The sequence below is a fragment of the Salvelinus namaycush genome, chromosome 4, assembly GCF_016432855.1.
Source record: "Salvelinus namaycush isolate Seneca chromosome 4, SaNama_1.0, whole genome shotgun sequence".
Classification (NCBI taxonomy): Eukaryota; Metazoa; Chordata; class Actinopteri; order Salmoniformes; family Salmonidae; genus Salvelinus; species Salvelinus namaycush.
In genome coordinates this window covers 40,650,839-40,676,135 of record NC_052310.1, presented here as the reverse complement: position 1 = coordinate 40,676,135, position 25,297 = coordinate 40,650,839, and the positions used below count along the sequence as shown (strand labels likewise).

General features: G+C 44.0%; 1 protein-coding gene across 1 annotated transcript in view; it reads left to right on the top strand.

The window, feature by feature from the left end:
* The window catches only part of LOC120046533 (inactive ubiquitin carboxyl-terminal hydrolase 54-like), a 61,207-nt gene that overhangs the window by 17,371 nt on the left and 18,539 nt on the right, over positions 1-25,297 (top strand). The window contains exons 2-8 of the mRNA XM_038991851.1: positions 7,690-7,782; positions 14,280-14,414; positions 15,752-15,865; positions 16,069-16,151; positions 20,575-20,680; positions 22,507-22,653; positions 23,158-23,307. Coding sequence (XP_038847779.1) covers positions 7,690-7,782; positions 14,280-14,414; positions 15,752-15,865; positions 16,069-16,151; positions 20,575-20,680; positions 22,507-22,653; positions 23,158-23,307 — 828 coding nt within the window. The remainder of the gene's footprint in view (positions 1-7,689; positions 7,783-14,279; positions 14,415-15,751; positions 15,866-16,068; positions 16,152-20,574; positions 20,681-22,506; positions 22,654-23,157; positions 23,308-25,297) is intronic.

Genomic DNA, 25,297 nt, shown 5'->3' with positions numbered 1-25,297 from the left:
GACCCTGTCCCTGATAATGCCTTCAATCTGTCAATCATACCAGCCATCACTTGTGATAAAGAGTACTAGCACCCAAAATGAGTACCACAATCTATTTCAATCCAAGTCAAGCACTGATAAGAAGAAGCCTATTTTATGATGTTTCCACTGGATCAGAGCATGATATTTTTCCCTTAAATGCTGAGTGGTTAGCGAAAGGGAGAGAGCTGGAATGATTTTTCAAATACATTGAGGAACTATTGTAATTCTCAATGGATATAAAAAATATACTGTTTGCTTGCTGTTTGAGGTGAAGAAAAGATTACTTTGAGAAGCTCCACAGGTCATCACTGGTGGTGTGTTAAGGCAATCAGAAATACTATCAGGCCCCCAAATGGGCACAATGATATGCCTACATTTGCGTGCAGGCCAGGTAGCCTATAGACTCAACATTGACAGGAGCGCTCCAAACAAAAGACAATGAATAAATTGACAGAACTCGTAAATGGTATTAAATAAACCAAAACTTGTTTCTCACAAGTGTAGCACAGGTTCTGCATTCTGCAAACAATGTGTCCATTCCGACAATGAGAACAGGAAGACTGGAATAATATAATAATACAATTTGATTTGATTTAAAAGAAATGACCGTAACCAAAGTAACAAACATTGTAGATTAGAAATTATAGGAATTAACAGTAAATGTACCACTGGTGATATATGTAATGTGGAATTGATAGACACTAACATTCAAAGGCAAACAATTCACACAATGAAGTTATGAAACAATGTATGTGCACAAATTGGTGGGAGAGAGCGCATTTTGGAGAGAGAAGTGCATTGTGCATCTGGTCAATCTGAAGTCTGCATTGGCCATGCAGTATTTACGGTGATATGGCCTCAGCAGAAGTGAGGGCATTCATACTTCTTGCACTTCACAGAGCAATGCATAGATGTTGTCAAGGAAGTGAGTTTGTGTTTATACAGGATGTACCGCCCCCACGTACTGTCAACCAATCATGTCAATGCGGAGCTATACAGAGCCCTCAGCATTGTTAAAAAATTTGGGAGGTGCATTCCGATGTGATACCGAGCTAGATTTGACCTCAGACGCCTCACAAGTCCTCAACTGGCTGCTTCATTAAATAGTACCCGCAAAACACCAGTCTCAACGTCAACAGTGAAGAGGCGACTCCGGGATCCTGGCCTTCTAAGCAGAGTTGCAAAGAAAAAGCCATATCTCAGACTGGCCAATAAAAATAAAAGATTAAGATGGGCAAAAGAACACAGACACTGGACAGATTAACTCTGCCTAGAAGGCCAGCATCCCGGAGTCGCCTCTTCACTGTTGACGTCGAGACTGGTGTTTGCGGGTACTATTTAACATCTCTGGGATATGTGGGACGGTAGCGTCCCACTTGGCCAAAAGCCAGAAAAAATGTAGCGCGCCAAATTCAAATATATTACTATAAAAATCAATCTTTCATGAAATCACACATGAAAGACACCAAATTAAAGCTACACATGTTGTGAATCCAGCCAACATGTCTGATTTCAAAAAGGATTAACGCGAAAGCACACCAAACGATTATGTTAGCTCAGTACATAGCCACAGAAAAACACAGCCATTTTCCCAGCAAAAGATAGTAGTCACAAAAAGCAGAAATAGAGATAAAATTAATCACTAACCTTTGATGATCTTCATCAGATGACACTCATAGGACATCATGTTACACAATACATTTATGTTTTGTTCGATAATGTGCATATTTATATCCACAAATCTCGGTTTACATTGGCGCCATGTTCAGAAATGCCTCCAAAATATCCTGAGAAATTGCAGAGAGCCACGTCAAATAACAGAAATACTCATCATAAACTTTGATGAAAGATACATGTTTTACATATAATTAAAGATACACTTGTTCTTAATGCAACCGCTGTGTCAGATTTTAAAAAAAACACCATGCAAGATTTAATCTGAGACGGCGCTCAAAAATAACAACATTTCTCCGCCATGTTGGAGTCAACAGAAATACGAAATGACATCATAAATATTCCCTTACCTTTGATCATCTTCATCAGAATGCACTCCCAGGAATCCTAGTTCCACAATAAATCGTTGTTTTGTTCGATAATGTCCATTACTTATGTCTAAGTAGCTACTTTTGCTAGCATGTTTAGTGCACATGTCCAAACGCTCGCGCAGATGCAGGCGAACTCAGACGAAAACTTCAAAAAGTTATATAACAGGTCCAATAAACTGGTCAAACTAAGTAGAGAATCAATCTTCAGGATGTTGTTATCATATATATCCTATAACGTTCCAACCGGAGCATTCCTTCATGTCTGTAGAAGTTATGGAACGCAAGGCGATATCATGAGGAAAGCGCGTGACCAGGAACTGGCAGAATGCCAGACCAATGACTGAAACACCTCCCATCCGGCCCCACATCACACTAGAGGCTTCATTCCACGTTCTACAGACTGTTGACATCTAGTGGAAGGCGTAGGAAGTGCAAACAGATCCATATCTTACAGGGAATTGAATCGGCAATGAGTTGAACATTAACCAGTCTCAGAATTCTCACTTCCTGTTTGGATTTTTTCTCAGGTTTTTGCCTGCCATATGAGTTCTGTAATACTAACAGAGATCATTCAAACAGTTTTAGAAACTTCAGAGTGTTTTATATCCAATATTAATAATAATATGCATATATTAGCATCTGGGACAGAGTAGGAGGCAGTCCACTATGGGCACGCAATTCATCCAAAAGTGAAAATGCTGCCCCCTATCATAAAGAAGTTAATGAAGCTGCCAGTTGAGGACTTGTGAAGCGTCTGTTTCTCAAACTAATGTACTTGTCCTCTTGCTCAGTTGTGCACCGGGGCCTCTTACTCCTCTTTCTATTCTGGTTAGGGCCAGTTTGCACTGTTCTGTGAAGGGAGTAGTACACAGCGTTGTACCAGATCTTCAGTTTCTTGGCAATTTCTCACATGGAATAGCATTCATTTCTCAGAAGAAGAACAGACTGACGAGTTTCAGAAGAAAGGTCTTTGTTTCTGGCCATTTTGAGCCTGTAATCGAACCCACAAATGCTGATGCTCCAGATACTCAACTAGTCTAAAGAATGACAGTTTTATTGCTTCTTTAATCAGAACAACAGTTTTCAGCTGTGCTAACATAATTGCAAAAGGTTTTTCTAATAATCAATTAGCCTTTTAAAATGATAAACTTGGATTAGCTAACACAACGTGCCCTTGTAACACAGGAGTGATGGTTGCTGATAATGGACCTCTGTACGCCCATGTAGATATTCCATAATTTTTTTTGCAGTTTCTAGCTACAATAGTCATTTACAACATTAACAATGTCTACACTGTATTTCTGATCAATTTGATGTTATTTTAATGGACAAAATTGTTGCTTTTCTTTCAAAAACAAGGACATTTCTAAGTGACCCCAAACTTTTCAACGGTAGTGTATACAGTTGAAGTCAGAAGTTTACATACACCTTAGCCAAATACATTTAAACTCAGTTTTTCACAATTCATGACATTTAATCCTAGTAAAAATTCCCTGTCTTAGGTCAGTTAGCATCACCACTTCATTTTAACAATGTGAAATGTCAGAATAATAGTAGAGAGAAGGATTTTTTCTCACATCACATTCCCAGTGGGTCAGAAGTTTACATACACTCAATTAGTATTTGGTAGCATTTCCTTTAAATTGTTTAACTTGGATCAAACGTTTTGGGTAGCCTTCCACAAGCTTCCCACAATAAACTTGGTGAATATTGGCCCATTCGTCCTGACAGAGCTGGTGTAACTGAGTCAGGTTTGTAAGCCTCCTTGCTCACACACGCTTTTTCAGTTCTGCCCACACATTTTCTGTGGGATTGAGGTCAGGGCTTTGTGATGGCCAATCCAGTACCTTGACTTTGTTGTCCTTAAGCCGTTTTGCCACAACTTTGGAAGTATGCTTGGGGTCATTGTCCATTTGGAAGACCCATTTGCGACCAAGCTTTAACTTCCTGATTGATATCTTGAGACGTTGCTTCAATATTTTCCGTTCTCATGATGCCATCTATTTTGTGAAGTGCACCAGTCCCTCCTGCAGCAAAGCACCCCCACAACATGATGTTGCCACCCCTGTGCTTCACGGTTGGGATGGTGTTCTTCGGCTTGCAAGCCTCAGACCTTTTTCCTCCAAACATAACAATGGTCATTATGGCCAAACAGTTCTATTTTTGTTTCATCAGACTAGATGACATTTCTCCAAAAAGTACGATCTTTGTCCCCATGTGCAGTTGCAAACCGTAGTCTGGCTTTTTTATGGTGGTTTTGGAGCAGTGGCTTCTTACTTTCTGAGCGGCCTTTCAGGTTATGTTGATATAGGACTCGTTTTACTGTGGATATAGATACTTTTGTACCTGTTTCCTCCAGCATCTTCACACGGTCCTTTGCTGTTGTTCTGGGATTGATTTGCACTTTTCGCTCCAAAGTACTTACATCTCTAGGAGACAGAACACATCTCCTTCCTGAATGGTCTCCTTCCATGCGTGATCCCATGTGTTTATACAGTGGGGCAAAAAAGTATTTAGTCAGCCACCAATTGTGCAAGTTCTCCCACTTAAAAAGATGAGAGAGGCCTGTAATTTTCATCATAGGTACACTTCAACTATGACAGACAAAATGAGAAAAAGAAATCCAGAAAATCACATTGTAGGATTTTTTATGAATTTATTTGCATATTATGGTGGAAAATAAGTATTTGGTCACCTACAAACGAGCAAGATTTCTGGCTCTCACAGACCTGTAACTTCTTCTTTAAGAGGCTCCTCTGTTCTCCACTCGTTACCTGTATTAATGGCACCTGTTTGAACTTGTTATCAGTATATAGAAGCTTCTAAAGCCATGACATCTTTTTATGGTATTTTCTAAGCTGTTTAATAAGGGCACAGTCAACTTAGTGTATGTAAACTTCTGACCCACTGGAATTGTGATACAGTGAATTATAAGTGAAATAATCTGTCTGTAAACAATTGATGGAAAAATGACTTGTGTCATGCACAAGGTAGATGTCCTAACCGACTTACCAAAACTATAGTTTGTTAACAAGACATTTGTGGAGTGGTTGAAAAACGAGTTTTAATGACTCCAACCTAAGTGTATGTAACTTCCGACTTCAACTGTATATATTTGTTACTGCTCGACTAAAACAATCTCGGTCGACCAACATAATGGATTTACCCCTGATCCAGGTGTTGAGGCATCCTTTTCACTTTCTGTAAAGCTGCTGCAGTGCAGATGGTCTGGTGTTATGAAACCTCTGACTTCTTTCTCCCTCAGTCAGGACTTTTTGAAATCTGGAGGTTTTAATGTGTGTGTGTGTGTGGCTGACAGCCTCCTTATGGCTGTGATGAGGAGCATTACTAGCAACTTCTCATCTTACGATTCGTCTCAAGATAGCATCCTCCTCTCTTTGGGATGTTTTGATCTAAATTCAGGTATTTCCAACCCCCAGCCAAAATGTTTTGATGTCCATAGTGACAAAGCTCTGGAAGGTTACCATTTTGGGAATGTAGCCTAGTAATCAATCTGAATTTATAGGCCAGTAAAAAAAAAATGTTTTGGGCCGCTTAAATCATGTATTTGACACATTGCCTTTTTACAGTCAGGTTGTGATTGTTGTTGGTAATTGTGAATCAATTGTTGGTCAATTGTGAATCAATTGTTGGTAATTGTGAATCAAGGAACATCTATTTGTTTTATAGTTCAACCTCACAGCTTTTGTACTTCTTATGTCACCGGCAGCAGTGTCACAACATTGTCTTCAAACCGCCTGAGCACTTTTTACTACTCCCGGCAACCATCTTCTACACCAGCTGTAAAAAACTAAAGTCCTTTAAAATGTTGTGACCATGATAGGGTTTTATCACACACTTTGACAGATTGTATATTCATGCCCGAGGAGGCATACACCGGTAAGAGTCATTGGTTGTCACTGTGCTGGAGTAGTCCTGGAGGAGTCCTTTGCCTTGCAGAAACTGTTAGAGGTCAGTTATATTGACCTTTGGAGCCTGTCACGATCAATGCTGTTGATTGCTATTAACCTGCTTCGCTGCGTACTAGTGCTGAAAGAGATGCTCCAGACTTGCTGCTCGCTGAGACATTACACATGCCTGACCACACTCGCTATATCTCTACTAATATTGTTTGAGTTTAAATTGAAGCCATGTTTTAGTTTCAATACTTATGGGAAAGTTTGGATAGCTGTTTCTATCGCTGCAGAAATGTATTGGTGCACAGTATAGGGTGACAATTGGGTGGATCATGATTGATGTTTCAATTGATTGAAACCGTGTTTCAGTTTGAAATTCTTATGGAAAAGTTTAGATAGCTGTTCCACCACTGTAGAAACTATTGAAGTACTGTACTGTATAGGGTGATTATTTTGGGTGGATCGTGATTGGTGGGAAGATTGTCAAGCATTGTTTGGTGGAATGATAGGTGAGTAGATGAGAGGCATTTTTAGGTAAAGGGATACTGCAAATAGGTAGTGTCTGGGACAGGGGGAACAGAGAGAGAAGAAGGAAGTTTAGGTTAATAGAGACTGACAGGCCTGTCTATAATTCAGCTTGGTGGTGTGCGGACGTGTCAGCAGGACCATGGCGTGGGCGCTGTGAGGCCGAGTTAGACACTGAACAGGTGGGGGTGGGCCCTGGACCCCCGTTCCCCTTGGGCTGCTCAGGCAGGGTGCCAGATGGAAGATGGTATGCCAGGGAGCCTCCCGACGGGAAACTGCAAGGGCCGCGTTTGTTCCGCTGACACCCAGCATCTCAGCCCGACCTGGGCAAGCGTACATTCCTCAAAGTGATGGGACTGGTGCTCTCTCACACACACACACACACACGCTCTCGCTCTCGCTCTCGCTCTCTCTCTCTCTCTCTCGCTCTCTCTCTCTCTCTCTCTCTCTCTCTCTCTCTCTCTCTCTCTCTCTCTCTCTCTCTCTCTCTCTCTCTCTCTCTCTCTATTCCACCTTCTCTCCCTTATCCCGCAGTCTATCACATACAGTCTTTCTCTGGCTCCCTCTCTGTCCGTCTCGCTCCCCCTCTCTTTCTTTCTTCATCTTCTTCCCGTAACTCCTGGTGAGGCGTGCAGGATTCCTCCCCTGCTGAGGAGATTAAGAGCCTGGGAGGCATCAGGGATCTGATTGGACAGGACCTGCTCTTGTTCCTATTGGACGGGCTTGGGCTAGTGCAGTAGTGGTGGGCTCTCAGAGCCAACAGGGGATTGGACAGGACAGCAGTGGGCTCCACTGTGGTTGTGTAACAAACCTCAAATTCAGGGAGGGACATCCTTTAGCATCAGGTACGAGTTAGCGAGGGAATTCCACTGGCTTTAGAGAACTTTAGATTTCCACAGATAGACATGATAGACACTCCCTCTAAGGGTTTTGAATCTGTGAAAAGCTTAGACTTTTGGAGCAAAGCGTTGGCACTTATGGAGGGTGGGAAAGTCAACAGCAGGCGACGCAGAGGAGCAAATGTTTGTCACACGCTCCCGTAGCGTTTCCTTTATAACAGCTTTATGTTGTTTACTCAGTAGATTCCATTTAGAAATCAGGTAATCCGGAGTTGTGAGGTCCGACTTGAGGAGCATTTGTATGTCATTTTGTCTCACTCTTTCTTCTCTCGTTTTCCACAGGTCCTGTGGCACCTGGACATCTTTCGGCGGAGCTTCCGGCAGCTGACCACACACAAGTGCATGGAGGACTCGTGTATATTCTGTGCCCTGAAGGTAAGAGGCTAGACCTGTGGGTGGAGATGAGAGGGAGGCCTGGGGGTGGAGAACAGGTGGTTCACTTATTAATGAATCCTTTCCATGTAATGCCTACCAAAGAATGCAGATAGAGGATGGTTCTTTTGGTATTGGACTATTGTATTTTATTTTCAACAGTAAATCGATCAAATACGTTATTTTTTTCAAGTTACTTTTGTGAATTTAGTTCTTAAGTATAGCTGTGCCCCATGAGAAATGACCATGATTTTGAATGGGAGTTCTGGGATGTGAATATTTGTGTCTTAACATGTAAATGGTCAGTAATTAAGCCATCTCCCCTGGTGTGGACAGACAGTGGTTGGATGTCTGGCCAGTGGTTATGGATTATTATGGACCATTGATCTCTCTCTGATCAAGCATTTTGCAATAACATCTGCTCAACATGTGTATGTGACCAATCAAATTGGATTTGAATACATTTGATTTGATCTGGACAGGCCGCTGAATGTAGATCATTGGCTTTAGCCAGCTCCCCCCCCAACTCTCTCTCTGTGATATTTGCCAAATGACTGCAGTCATCGTAATGATCGTTCAAATAGCAAAACCGGGCCACCCCTAGTGACCAATGACCATCTCTATATGTCTCACCGCGACCATCTGTCTGTCTCTGTGTGTCTGTCTGTCTGTCTCTGTCTGTCTGTCTGTCTGTCTGTCTGTCTGTCTGTCTGTCTGTCTGTCTGTCTGTCTGTCTGTCTGTCTGTCTGTCTGTCTGTCTGTCTGTCTGTCTGTCTGTCTGTCTGTCTGTCTGTCTGTGGTCTCTCTAACTTTAGTCTTACTCTGTAACTGACTCTGTTATTCATTCCAAATCCATTTCTGATTGTCTGTCTCTTTGCCTGGCTGGCAGAACCAGACTAGCTTTGCCATTAAGCTTACTTTCATTACACCACAAGACTTTTCCTGTGGGCCAGCAGGTTTGTTTTTCCTGGTTTGAGTCATTGATTCCATCTTAATGAAGAGGCAAGTTTCACACGCTCATACGTACCAGAGGAGACAGTCGAGGGTGCGGAAATGCCTTTTGAGTGGCTGTAGGATGGCACTCCACACACTCAGCCGTGTGCGATTTTCACCCCCAAATGTAGATTTAAATGGGCTCTTGTGAAACTGAGTGGTTTGATGATCTGCGGGGTTCGATGGATCTGGGGTTCGATGGTGATATTTGAAGGCATGTCTGATTCCTCTGTTTCACACACGGTTTGCGTGGCAGGCACGGCTAAGAGCAGCTGGATCTGGCCAGCTGGCAGGACTTGGAGAGCGAAAGAGCCCCGTGGGTTTAACGAGGCCATCCTTTTAGCTACCAACTGACTAGGTCTGGTCCTTTTGACTGTGACAGGTTATTTGATTTCACACCAGTGTCTACCTCAGAGTCATGGTCAGAAATGTAGGCCTAAGTGTACTTCTGTTTCTCCCTCTGCACTTGCTCTCTCTCTTTCACTCTTGCACTCCATCTCTCTCCCTCTCTCTGCTCTTTCATTCTCTCCCTTCTCTTTCCCCTTGCCTCCATCTTCATCTCTCCCTCCCTTCCTGCCCATGGTCTTTCTCCCTCCTCTCTTTCTCTCCCTCTCTCCCTTGATGTCTCAGCCTTATCAGAATTCACCAGGGCTCATTTGAAGGGTCGATTACAGGGCATTTCGGCCAGGTATTTAATTTGAGCAGAATTATAAGGCTATGATCATTTATCCTCTCCCCACCTCCTTTTCTGCCTCTCCTGTTCTCTCTCTCTCTCCCTCAGCTCACCTCACCCACCTCTTCTCCCTCTCTCTCTCTCTCTTCCTTACGCAAGATAAGTTGAGGTGCAGCGGCAGGTGTGTGTGTTTGTGTGTGTGTGTGTGTGTGTGCGTGCGTGCGTGTGTGCGCATGCGCGCGTTTGTGTTTGTGGGTGCGCATGTTTGTGTGCCTTTATGTGGGTTTGTGTCCGCTTGCCCAATAAACACTCACCTTGTTCAGGGTGTTTTTGTCTGAGAAAATGGAAATATATGATTTAAAAAACAGGGAAGACATATTGAGACCTAGGTCTCTTTTTCAAATGCAACATAAATATAGACATTATACCCAAAATGTGTGTGTGTGTGTGTGTGTGTGTGTGTGTGTATATATACAGTTGAAGTCAGAAGTTTACATACACTTAGGTTGGAGTCATTAAAACTCGTTTTTCAACCACTCCACAAATGTCTTGTTAATAACAAACTATAGTTTTGGCAAGTCGGTTAGGACATCTAAACCCCATGGGACCACGCAGCCGTCATACCGCTCAGGAAGGAGACGCGTTCTGTCTCCTAGAGATGGACGTAGTTTGGTGCGAAAAGTGCAAATCAATCCCAGAACAACAGCAAAGGACCTTGTGAAGATGCTGGAGGAAACAGGTACAAAAGTATCTATATCCACAGTAAAACGAGTCCTATATCAACATAACCTGAAAGGCCGCTCAGAAAGGAAGAAGCCACTGCTCCAAAACCGCCATAAAAAAGCCAGTCTACGGTTTGCAACTGCACATGGGGACAAAGATCGTACTTTTTGGAGAAATGTCCTCTGGTCTGATGAAACAAAATAGAACTGTTTGGCCATAATGACCATTGTTATGTTTGGAGGGAAAAGGGGGAGGCTTGCAAGCCGAAGAACACCATCCCAACCGTGAAGCACACCATCCCAACCGTGAAGCACAGGGGTGGCAACATCATGTTGTGGGGGTGCTTTGCTGCAGGAGGGACTGGTGCACTTCACAAAATAGATGGCATCATGAGGATGGAAAATATTGAAGCAACGTCTCAAAACATCAGTCAGGAAGTTAAAGCTTGGTCGCAAATGGGTCTTCCAAATGGACAATGACCCCAAGCATACTTCCAAAGTTGTGGCAAAATGGCTTAAGGACAACAAAGTCAAGGTACTGGAGTGGCCATCACAAAGCCCTGACCTCAATCCAATAGAAAATGTGTGGGCAGAACTGAAAAAGCATGTGTGAGCAAGGAGGCCTACAAACCTGACTCAGTTACACCAGCTCTGTCAGGAGGAATGGGCCAATATTCACCAAACATATTGTGGGAAGCTTGTGGAAGGCTACCCAAAACGTTTGACCCAAGTTAAACAATTTAAAGGCAATGCTACCAAATACTAATTGAGTGTATGTAAACTTCTGACCCAATGGGAATGTGATGAAAGAAATAAAATCTGAAATAAATAATTCTCTCTACTATTATTCTGACATTTCACATTCTTAAAATAAAGTGGTGATATTAACTGACCCAATACAGGGAATTTTTTCTGGATTAAATGTCAGGAATTGTGAAAAACTTAAATGTATTTGGCTAAGGTGTATGTAAACTTCTGATTTCAACTGTATACACTACCGTTGAAAAGTTTGGGGTCACTTAGAAATGTCCTTGTTTTTGAAAGAAAAGCAACATTTTTGTCCATTAAAATAACATCAAATTGATCAGAAATACAGTGTAGACCAGTGGTTCTTAACCTGGGTTCGATCGAACCCCAGGGGTTCGGTGAGTCAGTCTCAGGGGTTCGGCGGAGGTCAAGACACACATCCGACTCATATGATTCGTGATGACACGCCCCGCTTGGCCATCATTGGCTGCAGGTGATCACGCTACATCGCTTGGCCTATCTGTGCTGCAGGGAATTTGGTGCGCTCAGTAGTCGACTTGTGACTGTCGTGATGGTACGTCTTGTGATTTCTTTCTTAATATTTTAATCCCTTCATACTTACTATGTCGAGCAAAAAAAGAAAGTGGTCGGACGAATATGTACAATATGGATTCACATGTATAACGGAACGTGATGGGAGTCAGCGTCCTAACTGCATGATTTGCAATGCCAAGTTGAGCAATTCTAGTCTAGCACCGGCAAAACTAAGAGAACACTTCCTTAAGCTGCATGGAGATGGAAAATACAAGAACACAACGCTCGCTGAATTCAAGGTGAAGAGAGCCAGATTCGATGAAAAGGCTACTCTGCCTGTTCTCGGCTTTGTACCCATCAACAAACCGATCCTCACAGCATCGTACGAAGTTGCTTACCTGATCGCAAAGCAGGGCAAACCACACACCATTGGTGAAACACTCATAAAACCAGCTGTGTTGAAGATGGCGAATATCATCCTGGGAAAAGAGGCAAAATTCAGCCTTCAACTCGACGAGACCACAGACGTTTCCAATCTAGGCCAGCTTGCTGTATTCGTGCGCTATGTGAAAGACGACGTGATAAAGGAAGATTTTTTATTTTGTAAGCCTCTTACAACAACAACTAAGGCAGCCGATGTGAAGAAACTTGTGGATGACTTCTTCAAAGACAACAATCTTTCGTGGGATATGGTTTCTGCAGTTTGTTCGGACGGAGCTCCAGTCATGCTGGGAAGAAAGTCTGGTTTTGGTGCGCTAGTGAAAGCCGATGCACCACACATCATTGTTACGCATTGTATTCTGCACAGGCATGCGTTGGCAACAAAAACCTTGCCTCCAAAACTGGCAGAAGTATTAAAAATTGTAGTGGAATGCGTGAACTATGTGCGAACTAGTGCTCTGAGGCACCGCATCTTCAGTGAGCTGTGTAAAGAAATGGGCTCTGAATTCGAGGTACTTCTGTACCATTCTAACGTTCGGTGGTTATCCCGGGGACAGGTGCTGAATCATGTTTTTGCCGTGCGTGTGGAATTAGCCCTGTTTTTGCAAGAGCACCAACATTGTCATGCAGATTGCTTCAAAAATTCTGAGTTCATTCTCATTTTAGCGTACATGGCTGATATCTTTGCAGCTCTCAATCATCTCAATCAAAAGATGCAGGGCGGTGGAGTCAACATCATCGAAGCGGAGGAAAACCTGAAGGCTTTTCAAAAAAAGCTACCGTTATGGAAACGACGAACAGAGAACGATAACTTCGCAAACTTTCCCCTGCTGGACGACTGTGTAAGTAAGATCGAAGATGTATCTGGAATCGGAGACATTTCTGTACCCGCGGAACTGAAGCAAGCAATTGCCACGCACTTAGATGAGCTTGCAAAGTCTCGACGGATACTTCCCTACAAGAGAGTCATATCCAGCATGGGTGAGACAGCCGTTCACGTTTAGTGTTGAGACAACAGATGTCAATGATGAATACCTCGATGAAATCCAGAGCCAGGTTCAACAGCAACTCTTCAGAACAACAACGCTTTCAACGTTTTGGTGTCAACAAATGGTAACGTACCCTGTTATTGCTAAGAAAGCTCTGGAGATTTTCATACCGTTTGTTACAACATATCTTTGTGAGCAATCCTTTTCGAGGATGCTGGACATAAAAACGAAGAAAAGGAACAGACTTTGTTGCGAAAATGACATGAGAGTGGCACTTGCCAAGGTGAAGCCGCGCATTTCTGAACTGATCTCTGAAAGGCAACAGCAGAAGTCACACTGATTTGCAGTAAATATTCATTATTATGTTTTTGTGTGAAAATCATGTTTTGATGATTTTGTTCTTTGAACACACGGTGTTGATGTTGATGCACGGTTCATTTTGTGCACCAGTAAAATATATACCTATGTTTTGAATTTGAAAAAATCATATTTTATTTTTCCAATTAAGAAGGGTTCGGTGAATGCGCATATGAAACTGGTGGGGTTCAGTACCTCCAACAAGGTTAAGAACCACTGGTGTAGACATTGTTAATGTTGTAAATGACTATTGTAGCTGGAAACGGCAGATTTTCAATGGATTTTTAATGGAATAGATTTTCTATGGAATATCTACATAGCCCCATTATCAGCAACCATCACTCCTGTGTTCCAATGGCACGTTGTGTTAGTTAATCAAAATGTATCATTTTAAAAGGCTAATTGATCATTAAAAACCCCTTTTGCAATTATGTTAGTACAGCTGAAAACTGTTGTCTGATTAAAGAAGCAATAAAACTGGCATTCTTTAAACTAGTTGAGCATCAGCCTTTGTGGGTTCGATTACAGGCTCAAAATGGCCAGAAACAAAGACCTTTCTTCTGAAACTCGTCGGTCTATTCTTGTTCTGAGAAATGAAGGCTATTCCGTGCGAGAAATTGCCAAGAAACTGAAGATCTCTTACAACGCTGTGTACTACTCCCTTCACAGAACAGTGCAAACTGGCTCTAACCAGAATAGAAAGAGGAGTAAGAGGCCCCGGTGCACAACTGAGCAAAATGACAAGTACATTAGAGTGTCTAGTTTGAGAAACAGACGCCTCACAAGTCCTCAACTGGCAGCTTCATTAAATAGTACCCGCAAACACCAGTCTCGGCGTCAACAGTGAAGAGGTGAAATTAGTGTTAACTTGATATAAAGGATATTGACCACCTTCCAGTTGCGGTCAAAATATGTGAACCCTGTGAATGTATCATTTCTTTGTGCAATCCGTTAATCATTTCTGTCGAGTCCATTCCTGTTATTCCAGAGAGTGTTACACTTTTATTGACCCTGCTGTGTTACTGTGTCTCTTGTTGTTTCTAGAGTATCTTTGCTCAGTTCCAGTTCAGCAGTGAGAAGGTCCTGCCATCTGACGCGCTCCGCAGCGCCCTGGCCAAGACCTTCCAGGACGAACAGCGCTTCCAGCTGGGCATCATGGACGACGCTGCAGAATGCTTCGTAAGAGACAACCCTCCCTCGCTCCTCCACTTCTTCCTACTTTACCCCCTCACTATTACTCTCTCAACTCACTTATTCCTCCATGACTTGCCTCATCCCTCACTTCCCCACGTCCATTACCCTTCGTTCTTCCACTCCTGCTTTCTCTCTTCTAACACACCTACATGCTTAGCAAACAGAACAGAGCTAGGAGATCAGCTAAAAGTGATCTCATAACAAAATGTTCCATGTTAAAAATCAGACTTTTGCAGTGCCATAACATTTAGAAAACAATGGCTGGGGACACTATTTACTCTGGGAGAACAAAGGAAAAGTGTGGGAAGTGTTTTTTGTCTCTGGGAAGTTGCAATGCAGAGCTCGCTACAAGGCCTTTACCCTGATCCCACTGACATTAAGCAGTCCACCCAGCCTCTACCACACTACCACAAAGAAACAAACTTAGCCATTTCTCCCCCCTGACTGGCTCATTTTATAAGCAACGCAGCTAGGCAGCCAGCCAGAGGATTGTTCCATACCCTGTACCCTCTCTGGGCCTATTCTCTCCTCTCTACCTCTCTCTCTCCACTTCTCTTTATGTTCTGCTGACAAGCGAGAACATAGGGAAACTGCAACTTGGGTTGTTTTTTTATTAGTATTATTCTGGGTATTTGGCTGCGGCTGCATTCCGGAGGCGGCGGGATGGTGGGCTGAGGCAGATGCTAAGTGTACATTGGAACCTCCCCGTGGTGACCCTCTCTCTGCAGTGCTACAGAACTCCCACCGCTCAGAGGCCTCCCGCCTGCAGTTAGAGTGATAAATCACCCAGTAAATGAGCTCAGGATGGCCAACCAGAGCCTCTGTGTGTTTTGTAGTGCAGCACCTTGCCGCTTGACTGAATTTAAAACAGTAATCCACTCAAAAACTATATTTTTGTTTATTAGTCCACTGTTGATGCAGTCCCAAAATGTTTTCCGTGTCAGTGATCACGTTTTCAAGATGTGGGACTTTCAAAAATCTCATTGTAGCTTGCTAATTGTAGATGCGTCATCATGATGATGTGGCAAGTTACAATTTGCATTTTGAAAGTCCTATGTCTTGAAGACAAGACGTGCAAACATTTTGAGACTGAATCAACAGTGGACAAATTTTAGTTTTTAAGTGGATTATTCCTTTAAGCAAAATAAGTTTTCTCAATATTTTCTCAAGAGGATTTTTTCTTTGTGTGTTGGTTTTGTCATGACGTAGTAATGTGATTCAGTTAAAAACACATGTGGGAAAGCGCATACACACTTGCTTACACACACAAACACAAACAGGAATAAAGTTAACATTACTGTCTCTAACTGTTGCCCCCACAGGAGAACATCCTAATGCGGATTCATTTCCACATCTCAGACGAGACCAAAGAGGACATCTGCACAGCCAAGCACTGCATCCCACACCAGAAGTTTGCCATGACGCTTTTCGAACAGGTCAGCACAAACACAAGCCTCAGTACAAACACAAGCCTCGGTACAAACACAAGCCTCAGTAACTTATTTAGATGATCAGTCAATCCGTTTTCTTTTCATCTCAGAATTGACCCCCCACCCCCCCCCCATCCATTTCTATGTCATTAACTGAAGTCAAGCCAGCTGTGCTTATCTTAGTCGTGTAACTCTTTGTATGTTTGCAGTGTGTGTGCAGCAGCTGTGGGGCCTCCTCTGACCCACTGCCATTCATTCAAATGGTGCACTACATCTCTACCACATCCCTCTGGTGAGTAATCCTTTGACTTGGGAACACAGCATTGAGCTGACTGGTTCTGCCTAGATCTGACTAATGTTCTGACTGGTTCAGACTAGATCTGACTAATGTTCTGACTGGTTCTGCCTAGATCTGACTGGTTCTGCCTAGATCTAACTAATGTTCTGACTGGTTCAGACTAGTTCTGAGGGGGTTCCTTCTGACCAGTTCTGATTAGTTGACTAACACCATACATAGGCGCACATTTTATACAAAAGTGAAAATTGATGGGCAATGCTCTCCAATTTAATTTTGCTCCATTCACCACAAACAGATGATAGAATGAAAAGCTTTTCCGGTCTCTTTTCCACGGAGCAGAGCAACAAAAAAATCTACGCTCTCTCGGGCCTAGAGACACCATGGTGACCGAACGTGCTTTCTCTCTCCTCCTCTAAAGAGAAGTAACCCGCTAGGTTAGATATCAGGTCGCCTAGGAACGGGTAATAGCTTATGAGCTGTCCACCAAACCTCTCTGGGCTGTGGGAGGAGGAAGGAGGGATGAATCACCTGCATTCCCTCCGTTAGGCTGCGGACTAGCTGTAGTGAGCCAGGGGCTGCCTGCCTGCGTCTCCAGCTGTGGCGATGTCTGCAGCGAAGCCCTCAGGAGAGCCCGGCACCATCTCAGTCTCTTCTTCTGCTGCAGCAGCCAGCCAGTCAGCCCAGAGTGCTTGTTATGTTATGAGCCAACTTCTTATGCAAAAGTGATGAAATGTCCACAATAATATTCCATGTGATTAGTCTGTTAGGTGTACTGTGTGGGCTCTCTCTAATTCCTCAACGCTGTTTGGCCCTGATATGAGCCCAACATCCCCAACACCAGCCCCTCTCTCTCTGTTAGAGACACACCCACACACACCCACACGCGCGCTCACACACACACACAGACACACGCACCCACTCCCCCCCTAACCCTCAGAGGAGTATGTTGTATCCTGACAACGGTTTATATGCCAATAACAGGCCTCTCTCCTGCACCAGAGCACAGAGTTAAGGTATAACCCTGGAGTGTCTTTGAGGCACGCACCTCTATAGGTGGACAGAGCTCCAGAGAGACCTGGAGAGAATGGGAACGGAACAAAGAGTCACCTTGTAGACAAAGGACTGGTCTAAGGCACTGCAGTCACATGATCAGTAGCACCAGTGTTAAGGCTGTAGCTGTAGTGCTCTCTATTTTAGAAGGATGTTTTTATCTGAAAGAGACTTACATTTAACACAGTCTGTAGGGGGGAGTGAGCCATTTTTTACATTCAGCATCACTACGTCAAGGGAAATATAGTGTTTTGTCTAACAAAATATATCTATATTTGAGCCACCTTGGGGTAAGTGGGTGATAGTGTCCTGTGACAGGGGTTGGTGGTGCTGGTAGGTCATAGTTTAATTCATGGACTGGGAGGTGTGGTATATTGTATATCTGAAATGTATGCCTACATTCAGATATACATGTCGATCTCTCTGTTCAATGTCACTTACCCTTCCATTTCTCAACCAGTTGTATGGGACAGGGATGTTGTTTCGATGTGCCAATTCATGCATTTGAGGCTACTAAGCCCATGACACTGGGCCTCAAAATTCTGGATATGTTTAGCAAGCTCAGACTCCATGTCATAAGATAAGACATTGTGTGCCTCTGCTTTAATATCATAGCCTCTCTTTCGCACAGGTTCTCGTTCGTAATTTTTGTTGTTGTCAATGTTCAGTGCATTTGGAAAGTATTCAGAACCCCTCACTTTTTCCACATTTTGTTACGTTACAGACTTATTCTGAAATTGATTAAATAAATAAAAATCCTCATCAATCTACACACAATACCCCATAATGACAAAGTGAAAATAATTTTTTATACATTTTGCTAATAAAATATAAATACTGTATATAAAAAAGATACCTTATTTACATAAGTATTCAAACCCTTTGCTATGAGACTCAAAACTAAACTCAGGTGCATCCTGTTTCCATTCATCATCCTTGAGATGTTTCTACAACTTGATTGGAGTCCACCTGTGGTAAATTCAATTGATTGGACATGATTCGGAAAGGCACACACCTGTCTATATAAGGTCCCACAGTTGACAGTGCATGTCAGAGCAAGAACCAAGCCATAAGGTTGAAGGAATTGTCCATAGAGCGCCGAGACAGGATTGTGTCAAGGCACAGATCTGGGGAAGGGTACCAAAAAATGTCTGTGGCATTGAAGGTCCCCAAGAACACAGTGGCCTCCATCATTCTTAAATGGAAGAAGTTTGGAACCACCAGGACTCTTCCTAGAGCTGTCGGGGGAGAAGGGCCTTGGTCAGGGAGGTGAACAAGAACTCGATGGTCACTCTGACAGAGCTCCAGAGTTCCTCTGTGGAGATGGGAGAACATTCCAGAAGGACAACCGTCTCTGCAGCACTCCACCCATCAGGCCTTTATGGTAGAGTGATCAAATGGAAGCCACTCCTCAGTAAAAGGAACATGACATCCTGCTTGGAGTTTTCCAAAAGGCACCTAAAGGACTCTCTGAGAAACAATATTCTCTGGTCTGATTGAACTCTTTAAAAATTAAAGGAGAGCCGCACACTTTAGGAGCTCAGATGCAATAATTTAATAACCTGATATCCAAAGTTTCGACAGACAAGCTGTCTTCATCAGGGACGAGGGAAAGAGCAAAGTACAGAGAGTTCCTTGATGAAAACCTGCTCCAGAGAGCTCAGGACCTCAGACTGGGGTGAAGGTTCACCTTCCAACAGGACAATGACCCTAAGCAGGAGTGACTTTAGGACAAGTCTCTGAATGTCCTTGAGAGGCCCAACCAGAGCCCGGACTTGAACCTGACCGAACATCTCTGGAGAGACCTGAAAATAGCTGTGCAGCGACGCTCCCCATCCAACCTGACAGAGCTTGAGAGGATCTGCAAAGATGAATGGGAGAAACTCTCCAAATACAGGTGTGAAAAGCTTGTAGCGTCATACCCAAGAAGACTCGAGGCTGTAATCGCTGCCAATGGTGCTTCAACAAAGTACTGAGTAAAGGGTCTGAATACTTATGTAGATGTGATATTTCCGTTTTCTTTTAGTTTTTCACATTTGCAAGAATTTCTATAAAACTGTTTTTGCTTTGTCATTATGGGGTATTGTGTGTAGATTGATGAGAATAAAAAATAAATAAAACATTTTTTTTAGAATAAGGCTGTAACGTAACAACATGTGGAAAAAGTCAAGGGGTCTGAATACTTCCAGAATGCACTGTACCTCTTCAGTGTCATTCAGTCCATTTTTTCATCCCTTGCTGCTGCTTGAATGGACTTCTTCCCTTCTGTCACTTCCTTGGCTGCTCTCTCAAGAACCTCAAGGGGGGTAGACCCCTGCTTGTTTTACGTTTGTATACATGATGATGTCTGCTCTGTAACAATAAAAATGCACTATCTTGAGTTCAAGGCGCATTGCAAAAATATGTAATCATCATTTGTACGTGGTATGGCGGCCATTGGCTCAACTTAACCCATGGCCATTCGCTCAACTTACCCCAAGGCAAACATTTAGACTATATTCGCTCACACAGCTACAAGGATGCACTTTCCGTGCTATGTTTAGGACCGCATATTGTAGCTTATAGAGACCCCAACTGATGTATAAAACAATATTAAAACTCTACTTTGGTTTAGATATAACACAATGCATTAATTTGACTTTTTTTTTTTTGGGGGGGGGGGGGCCTAACATTCTTGACACTTTTTTCCATGTGTTTTTTTCCTTCACATGAAATGATGACATCTTCCTACATATTTGGTCACATGATTCATTTTGTGTATGGTTTCCTAGAAACAAGGGTGGCTCAACTAACCCTTTGGCTCAACTTACCCCACTCTCCCCTACAATATATGTGGCCCGCAGATCATACCAACAACTCTGGTGTTGCAAGGACTAGATGTCTGAGTTGTGTGTTGTCTCACACTGTAGATGTCTGAGTTGTGTGTTGTCTCACACTGTAGATGTCTGAGTTGTGTGTTGTCTCACACTGTAGATGTCTGAGTTGTGTGTTGTCTCACACTGTCGACGTCTGAATTGTGTGTTGTCTCACACTGTAGATGTCTGAGTTGTGTGTTGTCTCACACTGTAGATGTCTGAGTTGTGTGTTGTCTCACACTGTCGATGTCTGAGTTGTGTGTTGTCTCACACTGTAGATGTCTGAGTTGTGTGTTGTCTCACACTGTAGATGTCTGAGTTGTGTGTTGTCTCACACTGTAGATGTCTGAGTTGTGTGTTGTCTCACACTGTAGATGTCTGAGTTGTGTGTTGTCTCACACTGTAGATGTCTGAGTTGTGTGTTGTCTCACACTGTCGATGTCTGAGTTGTGTGTTGTCTCACACTGTCGATGTCTGAGTTGTGTGTGTTCTGTGTATTCCCCGTGTTACAGTAACCAGGCGGTGAGGATGCTGGAGTGTAGAGACAAGCCCACACCAGACATGTTTGGAGAGCTGCTCCGCAACGCCAGCACTATGGAAGACCTGCGCAACTGTCCGGTGAGTTAGTATACAAGCACACTTTACCACACCTTACCATAAATGTACATTTACATTTTTTGTCATTTAGCCGGTGTTCTTATCCAGAGAGACTTACAATTAGTGCAGTCATCTTAAGATAGCTTGGGTGGGACAACCAGATATCACAGTCGTAGTAAGTACATTTTCCCTACAATAAAGTAGTTATCAACAAAGTCAGTACTAGTAGGACAAGACAAGTGCGGGTAAAAAGTATTTTTGCGTGGGGGTGTCGTGGGGTTTATTTAAGATACTCTTTGAAGAGGTAGAGTTTCTGAAGTTTTTTGGAAGATGAACAGGGACTCCGCTGTCATACTGTTAGGGGAAAGCTTGTTCCACACCATGGACCGTATGACAACTGTGATAGCCACTATATTACACTATATTACAGCCACAATAGATATTACACTCCCACCAGAAATATTCTTACTTATGATGGGGGAAAAAAGTTAAATATTCATGTCTTGTGGGATTCTTTAGTCAAGATATATATTATGACTCTCACGCTTGCGTATGCGCACACACACACACACAATTTAACTCCGAGGCTTGTGTTGAGTGTGGGCGGACTGGTTCAGAGGGACTTCATGGCGTCACATGGGCAGTAAACACCATTCTGAGGTCAGCCAAACTCACCACGGAGTCCTCAGTGGTTCGACTGTAATAGCTCTGGGCTAGAAACTGAACTGAAAGGACCAGGGTGGATCAACATGAGCAGCTCAAAGTATTAGCGTTTTAACATTTAAACCATATGTGAAATCTCCCAGTCAAACATGACTCTTATAATTCGGATACTCCCTCCCAGCTTTATCTTATCGAACGTTAAAGCCTCTAGTCATTCTAAAGGTAAACTCCAGAGTCTACATAATCACAACGAGCTGCCCCGGTATTGTACAATTACAGGCATTTTTCAGAAATGTAGAGGCTGACTTTGATGCTTCTCCCGCCGGTCTGTGTGTGAGAAACCCCAGTGCTCGCCTGTGCTGTGAGAAAGTCCCCTCTGTTTATGTCAAATTTGGCGCGTGCACAATCGTTGCCCTTCAAGGGGCCTGCCGCCCGCTTGTTTCCAGCCTCACTTCTGGGAAACGCACAAAAGAGGAGGGAATTTTGCCCCTCTCCGGCAAAGGAGGTCAAGATGGCAGGTGCATGTGGTGACATGCGTCCTTCTCCCTCGCAAACACACACATACAAACAAACAAACAAACAAAAAACGCACACACTGTACCGCTCTGGCCCAAATCAGCTCTGTAAAAGGAGTCCTGTGGTAACCTTCTATGAAGGAACCCCACATGCTGCTGGGCCCAGTGTGTGGGTAGAGTTTATATCCAAAGGAAGGCTGTCTCTCTGTGATGGGCATAGAAGTGACACTTGAATTGGGGGTTGTCATTGGCCTACAGCCAGCTGACCTTTTCAGACACGGCTCCCTATGAGGGGTGCCCTGAATTGAACCGTAGTCAACACTGAAATAGCTAAATGGATGAAGATCACTGTCAACTCAGAACGTAATGAGTCATGGTAGACTTTGTTAGAGTTTGTTTTGGGGGGGTGGATTTTGGGTTTATATTTTTGATTTATTACGCTCAATTTACGTCTCCTTTTTGTCCCCCTCTTTCACTTCCCCCTTCTGTCTCTCCCACTCCATCTCTTGCCCCCTACCTTCCCCTCCCCCCTCCTCTTCACACGCTCTCTTCTTCCCGCTCGCTCGCTCTCTCTCCCTCCCTCTCTCGCTCTCTCTCTCTCTCTCTCTCTCTCCCTCTCTCCCTCCCTCTCTCGCTTTCTCTCTCTCTCTCTCTCTCTCCCTACCTCAGAGTAACTGTGGGGAGAAGCTGCGTATTCGTCGGGTACTTATGAACTCGCCAGAGATCATCACCATAGGTCTGGTGTGGGACTCTGACCACTCAGACCTGGCAGAGGACGTCATCCACAGCCTGGGCACTTGCCTGCGCCTGGGGGATGTAAGACGCGCACACACACGGAGACACACACTCACTCTTACAGTTTTCTTCAGAAGATGCCACTAAGTTATGCCATACTGGGTTGTGTGTGCTGTAGTGTTTCTAGCCACCGACACCAGAGTGGATAGAAAGCAGTCTGATGTCTCTATACTCTGACACAACACACACAGTCAGGCGCCATCTCCCTCGCTAATGAATTTTTCATGGTGTTTACCTGCTGTTTACCCTTTGAGAACCTCTGGAGCGTTTCTGAAGTGGTACTTCTGCGACTTGTGTTATGATTCCCGATGTCTGTTTGGGCACCCTGGGCCTCGATTCGTGGAAATATGTGACAGGTTAAATGAATGATGGATTACTTACTGTAAAGTCCAGATTTCTTCCTGACCACTTGACCTGACCATGTGGGGGGGGGGGGGGGGGGTATGATTTAGATATACAGTATTGCAGGACAGTGTATTTTTCGTTTCCCTATGCCCCATGAGTCCTCTCCCCTGTCCCCCTCAGCTCTTCTACAGAGTAACAGACGATAAGGCCAAGCAGGCAGAGCTCTACCTGGTGGGCATGGTGTGTTACTACGGCAAGCACTACTCCACCTTCTTCTTCCAGACCAAGATACGCAAGTGGATGTACTTTGACGACGCACATGTCAAAGAGGTAAAAAAAAATCGAAATAAATAAATCCATCCGGGTGAATGGTTGGAGAAGTTGCCCTTATTCACTAATGTAGGATGGGATTCCTTTACCCCTAATCCTAACCATCAACATTAACCATTTGTTTTTACTGTGTAGTTGCTGTGTTTTATTCTTCCTACGGTGTTTTGTAGTTGAATATCGTACAGGCTATGTTTGGCTATACATTGCTCCTCACTTGGGTGATGTTACTGTGAGGAGAACATGAGCCATACAAGTGTTTTTGGAATCCTCTCCGATGAGAGTCCTCCACTTTACAGCTTATTGTCTTTGTCTCCGTCTCTCACTCCCGTTGCTGTGTCAAGAGGGAGAGGATATTCATCTTTTAACAACGAAATACCTGATGTTTTCTTTCATTGCTAAACAGAAGCTTGGCCCGTCGGCTCTATTCCAAGCCCTCTCTCTCTCTCTGTTTGTCGCTAATTTCACCCCAGCGCCATTAGTTTACATTACTCACCCGCTCGTTGACTCACTGGCGAGCTGGGGTTGTTTTTGCTCCATTTTTAATCGATGACACAGGCTGCGTTGCCATCACAGCCCAAGGAGGGATAGTTGTCATAGGAATAGTTTACTTTACTTTATTATCCTACTGGGGATATTTGCGCCAGACAAAATTTACATCAAAAACAACAATCAACATGTATGTACAAAAATTCATGGAGAGACACATGTGACCTGCCACAGTCCTTATCATGGACAATGAGAGGTCTGCAGAGTTGCTGAGGACCCCAAAGCCTGTCACACGAGGTCATCTGGATGAACTCTGATTGGTGGTTCACACTGCGGCAGTGTTATGGCCAGTCATGGGTGCGAGTTCTGATTGGCTTCTCCTTTAGTTCCAGGTCAGGTCCCCCTCTCTGTGTGACGAGGTGTGGGAGCATTGAGCAGAGGCGTTAGTTGGTTAGTTCCACATGCCTGGCCTGCTGGCCCAACTCTGGTGTGTGTCTCTCGCCCCCTCTCCGGGAAGGAAATGACACACAGCTCTGTGGGCACCGGGCCTTCTCTCACTGCTCTGGCTCGCACCTATCCTTTCTCCCGTCTCTCTCTTTTCCTCTCTATCTCTCTACCTAGTCCCTCCCTCCCCCAGTGGTATGGCTCTTTCTCCATCCGTCCATCCCCTTTCTTTAAAAAAATGTCTCCCCTCTTCCCACTCCTCTATCCTTTTCGTCTCTCCCTTTTCTCCCCTTTCATTTCTCTCTCTCTCTCTCCTGTCTCGCTTATTTCCTCTCTCCCCTCTTTCCTATCATGGCTTTAGTCTCATAAATGTCTTTGCTGTACGTTCACTCCTGGACAGTTGCATACAAAGCAGCTTTTCTCTCTCTCTCTCTCTCTCTCTCTCTCTCTCTCTCTCTCTCTCTCTCTCTCTCTCTCTCTCTCTCTCTCTCTCTCTCTCTCTCTCTCCTCTCTCTCCTCTCTCTCCTCTCTCTCCTCTCTCTCTCTCTCTCTCTCTCTCTCTCTCTCTCTCTCTCTCTCTCTCTCTCTCTGTAAAGCCAGCACGTGAGCCAGTGAGGGTTTGGACAAAAGTGGCCTGAAAACAAGGATATCCCTCTATTGTTTATCTGGCCAGCTGGACAGGAGGGCGTGGCCAATAGAGAGCTAGAGCACAGCGGCCACCTCTGTAGACCCACGCACACATTTGCGCTTTCAAACACACACACACATACGCTAATACGCACACACACACACACACACACACACACTTTGCTGATACGATAGCGCTATCGGAACTTCCTGTCACAGATTCCTGTGCTGAGCGAGGGCAGAGCGTTCGTTGTGCATTCGGGAAAACCAGGTTGGGGTAAGAGGGGTTGGAAAATGGCCCCTCTGGCGCTTAAAGAGTCAGTTAATGTTAGCAGTAGCTATTGTACTTGTACTGTAACTGTGGACTTGACTAACACTCATTCTTTTGGGAGCTCACTCGCTTCGCTCTGTGTCTACTTTTCTGGGTGTCTGT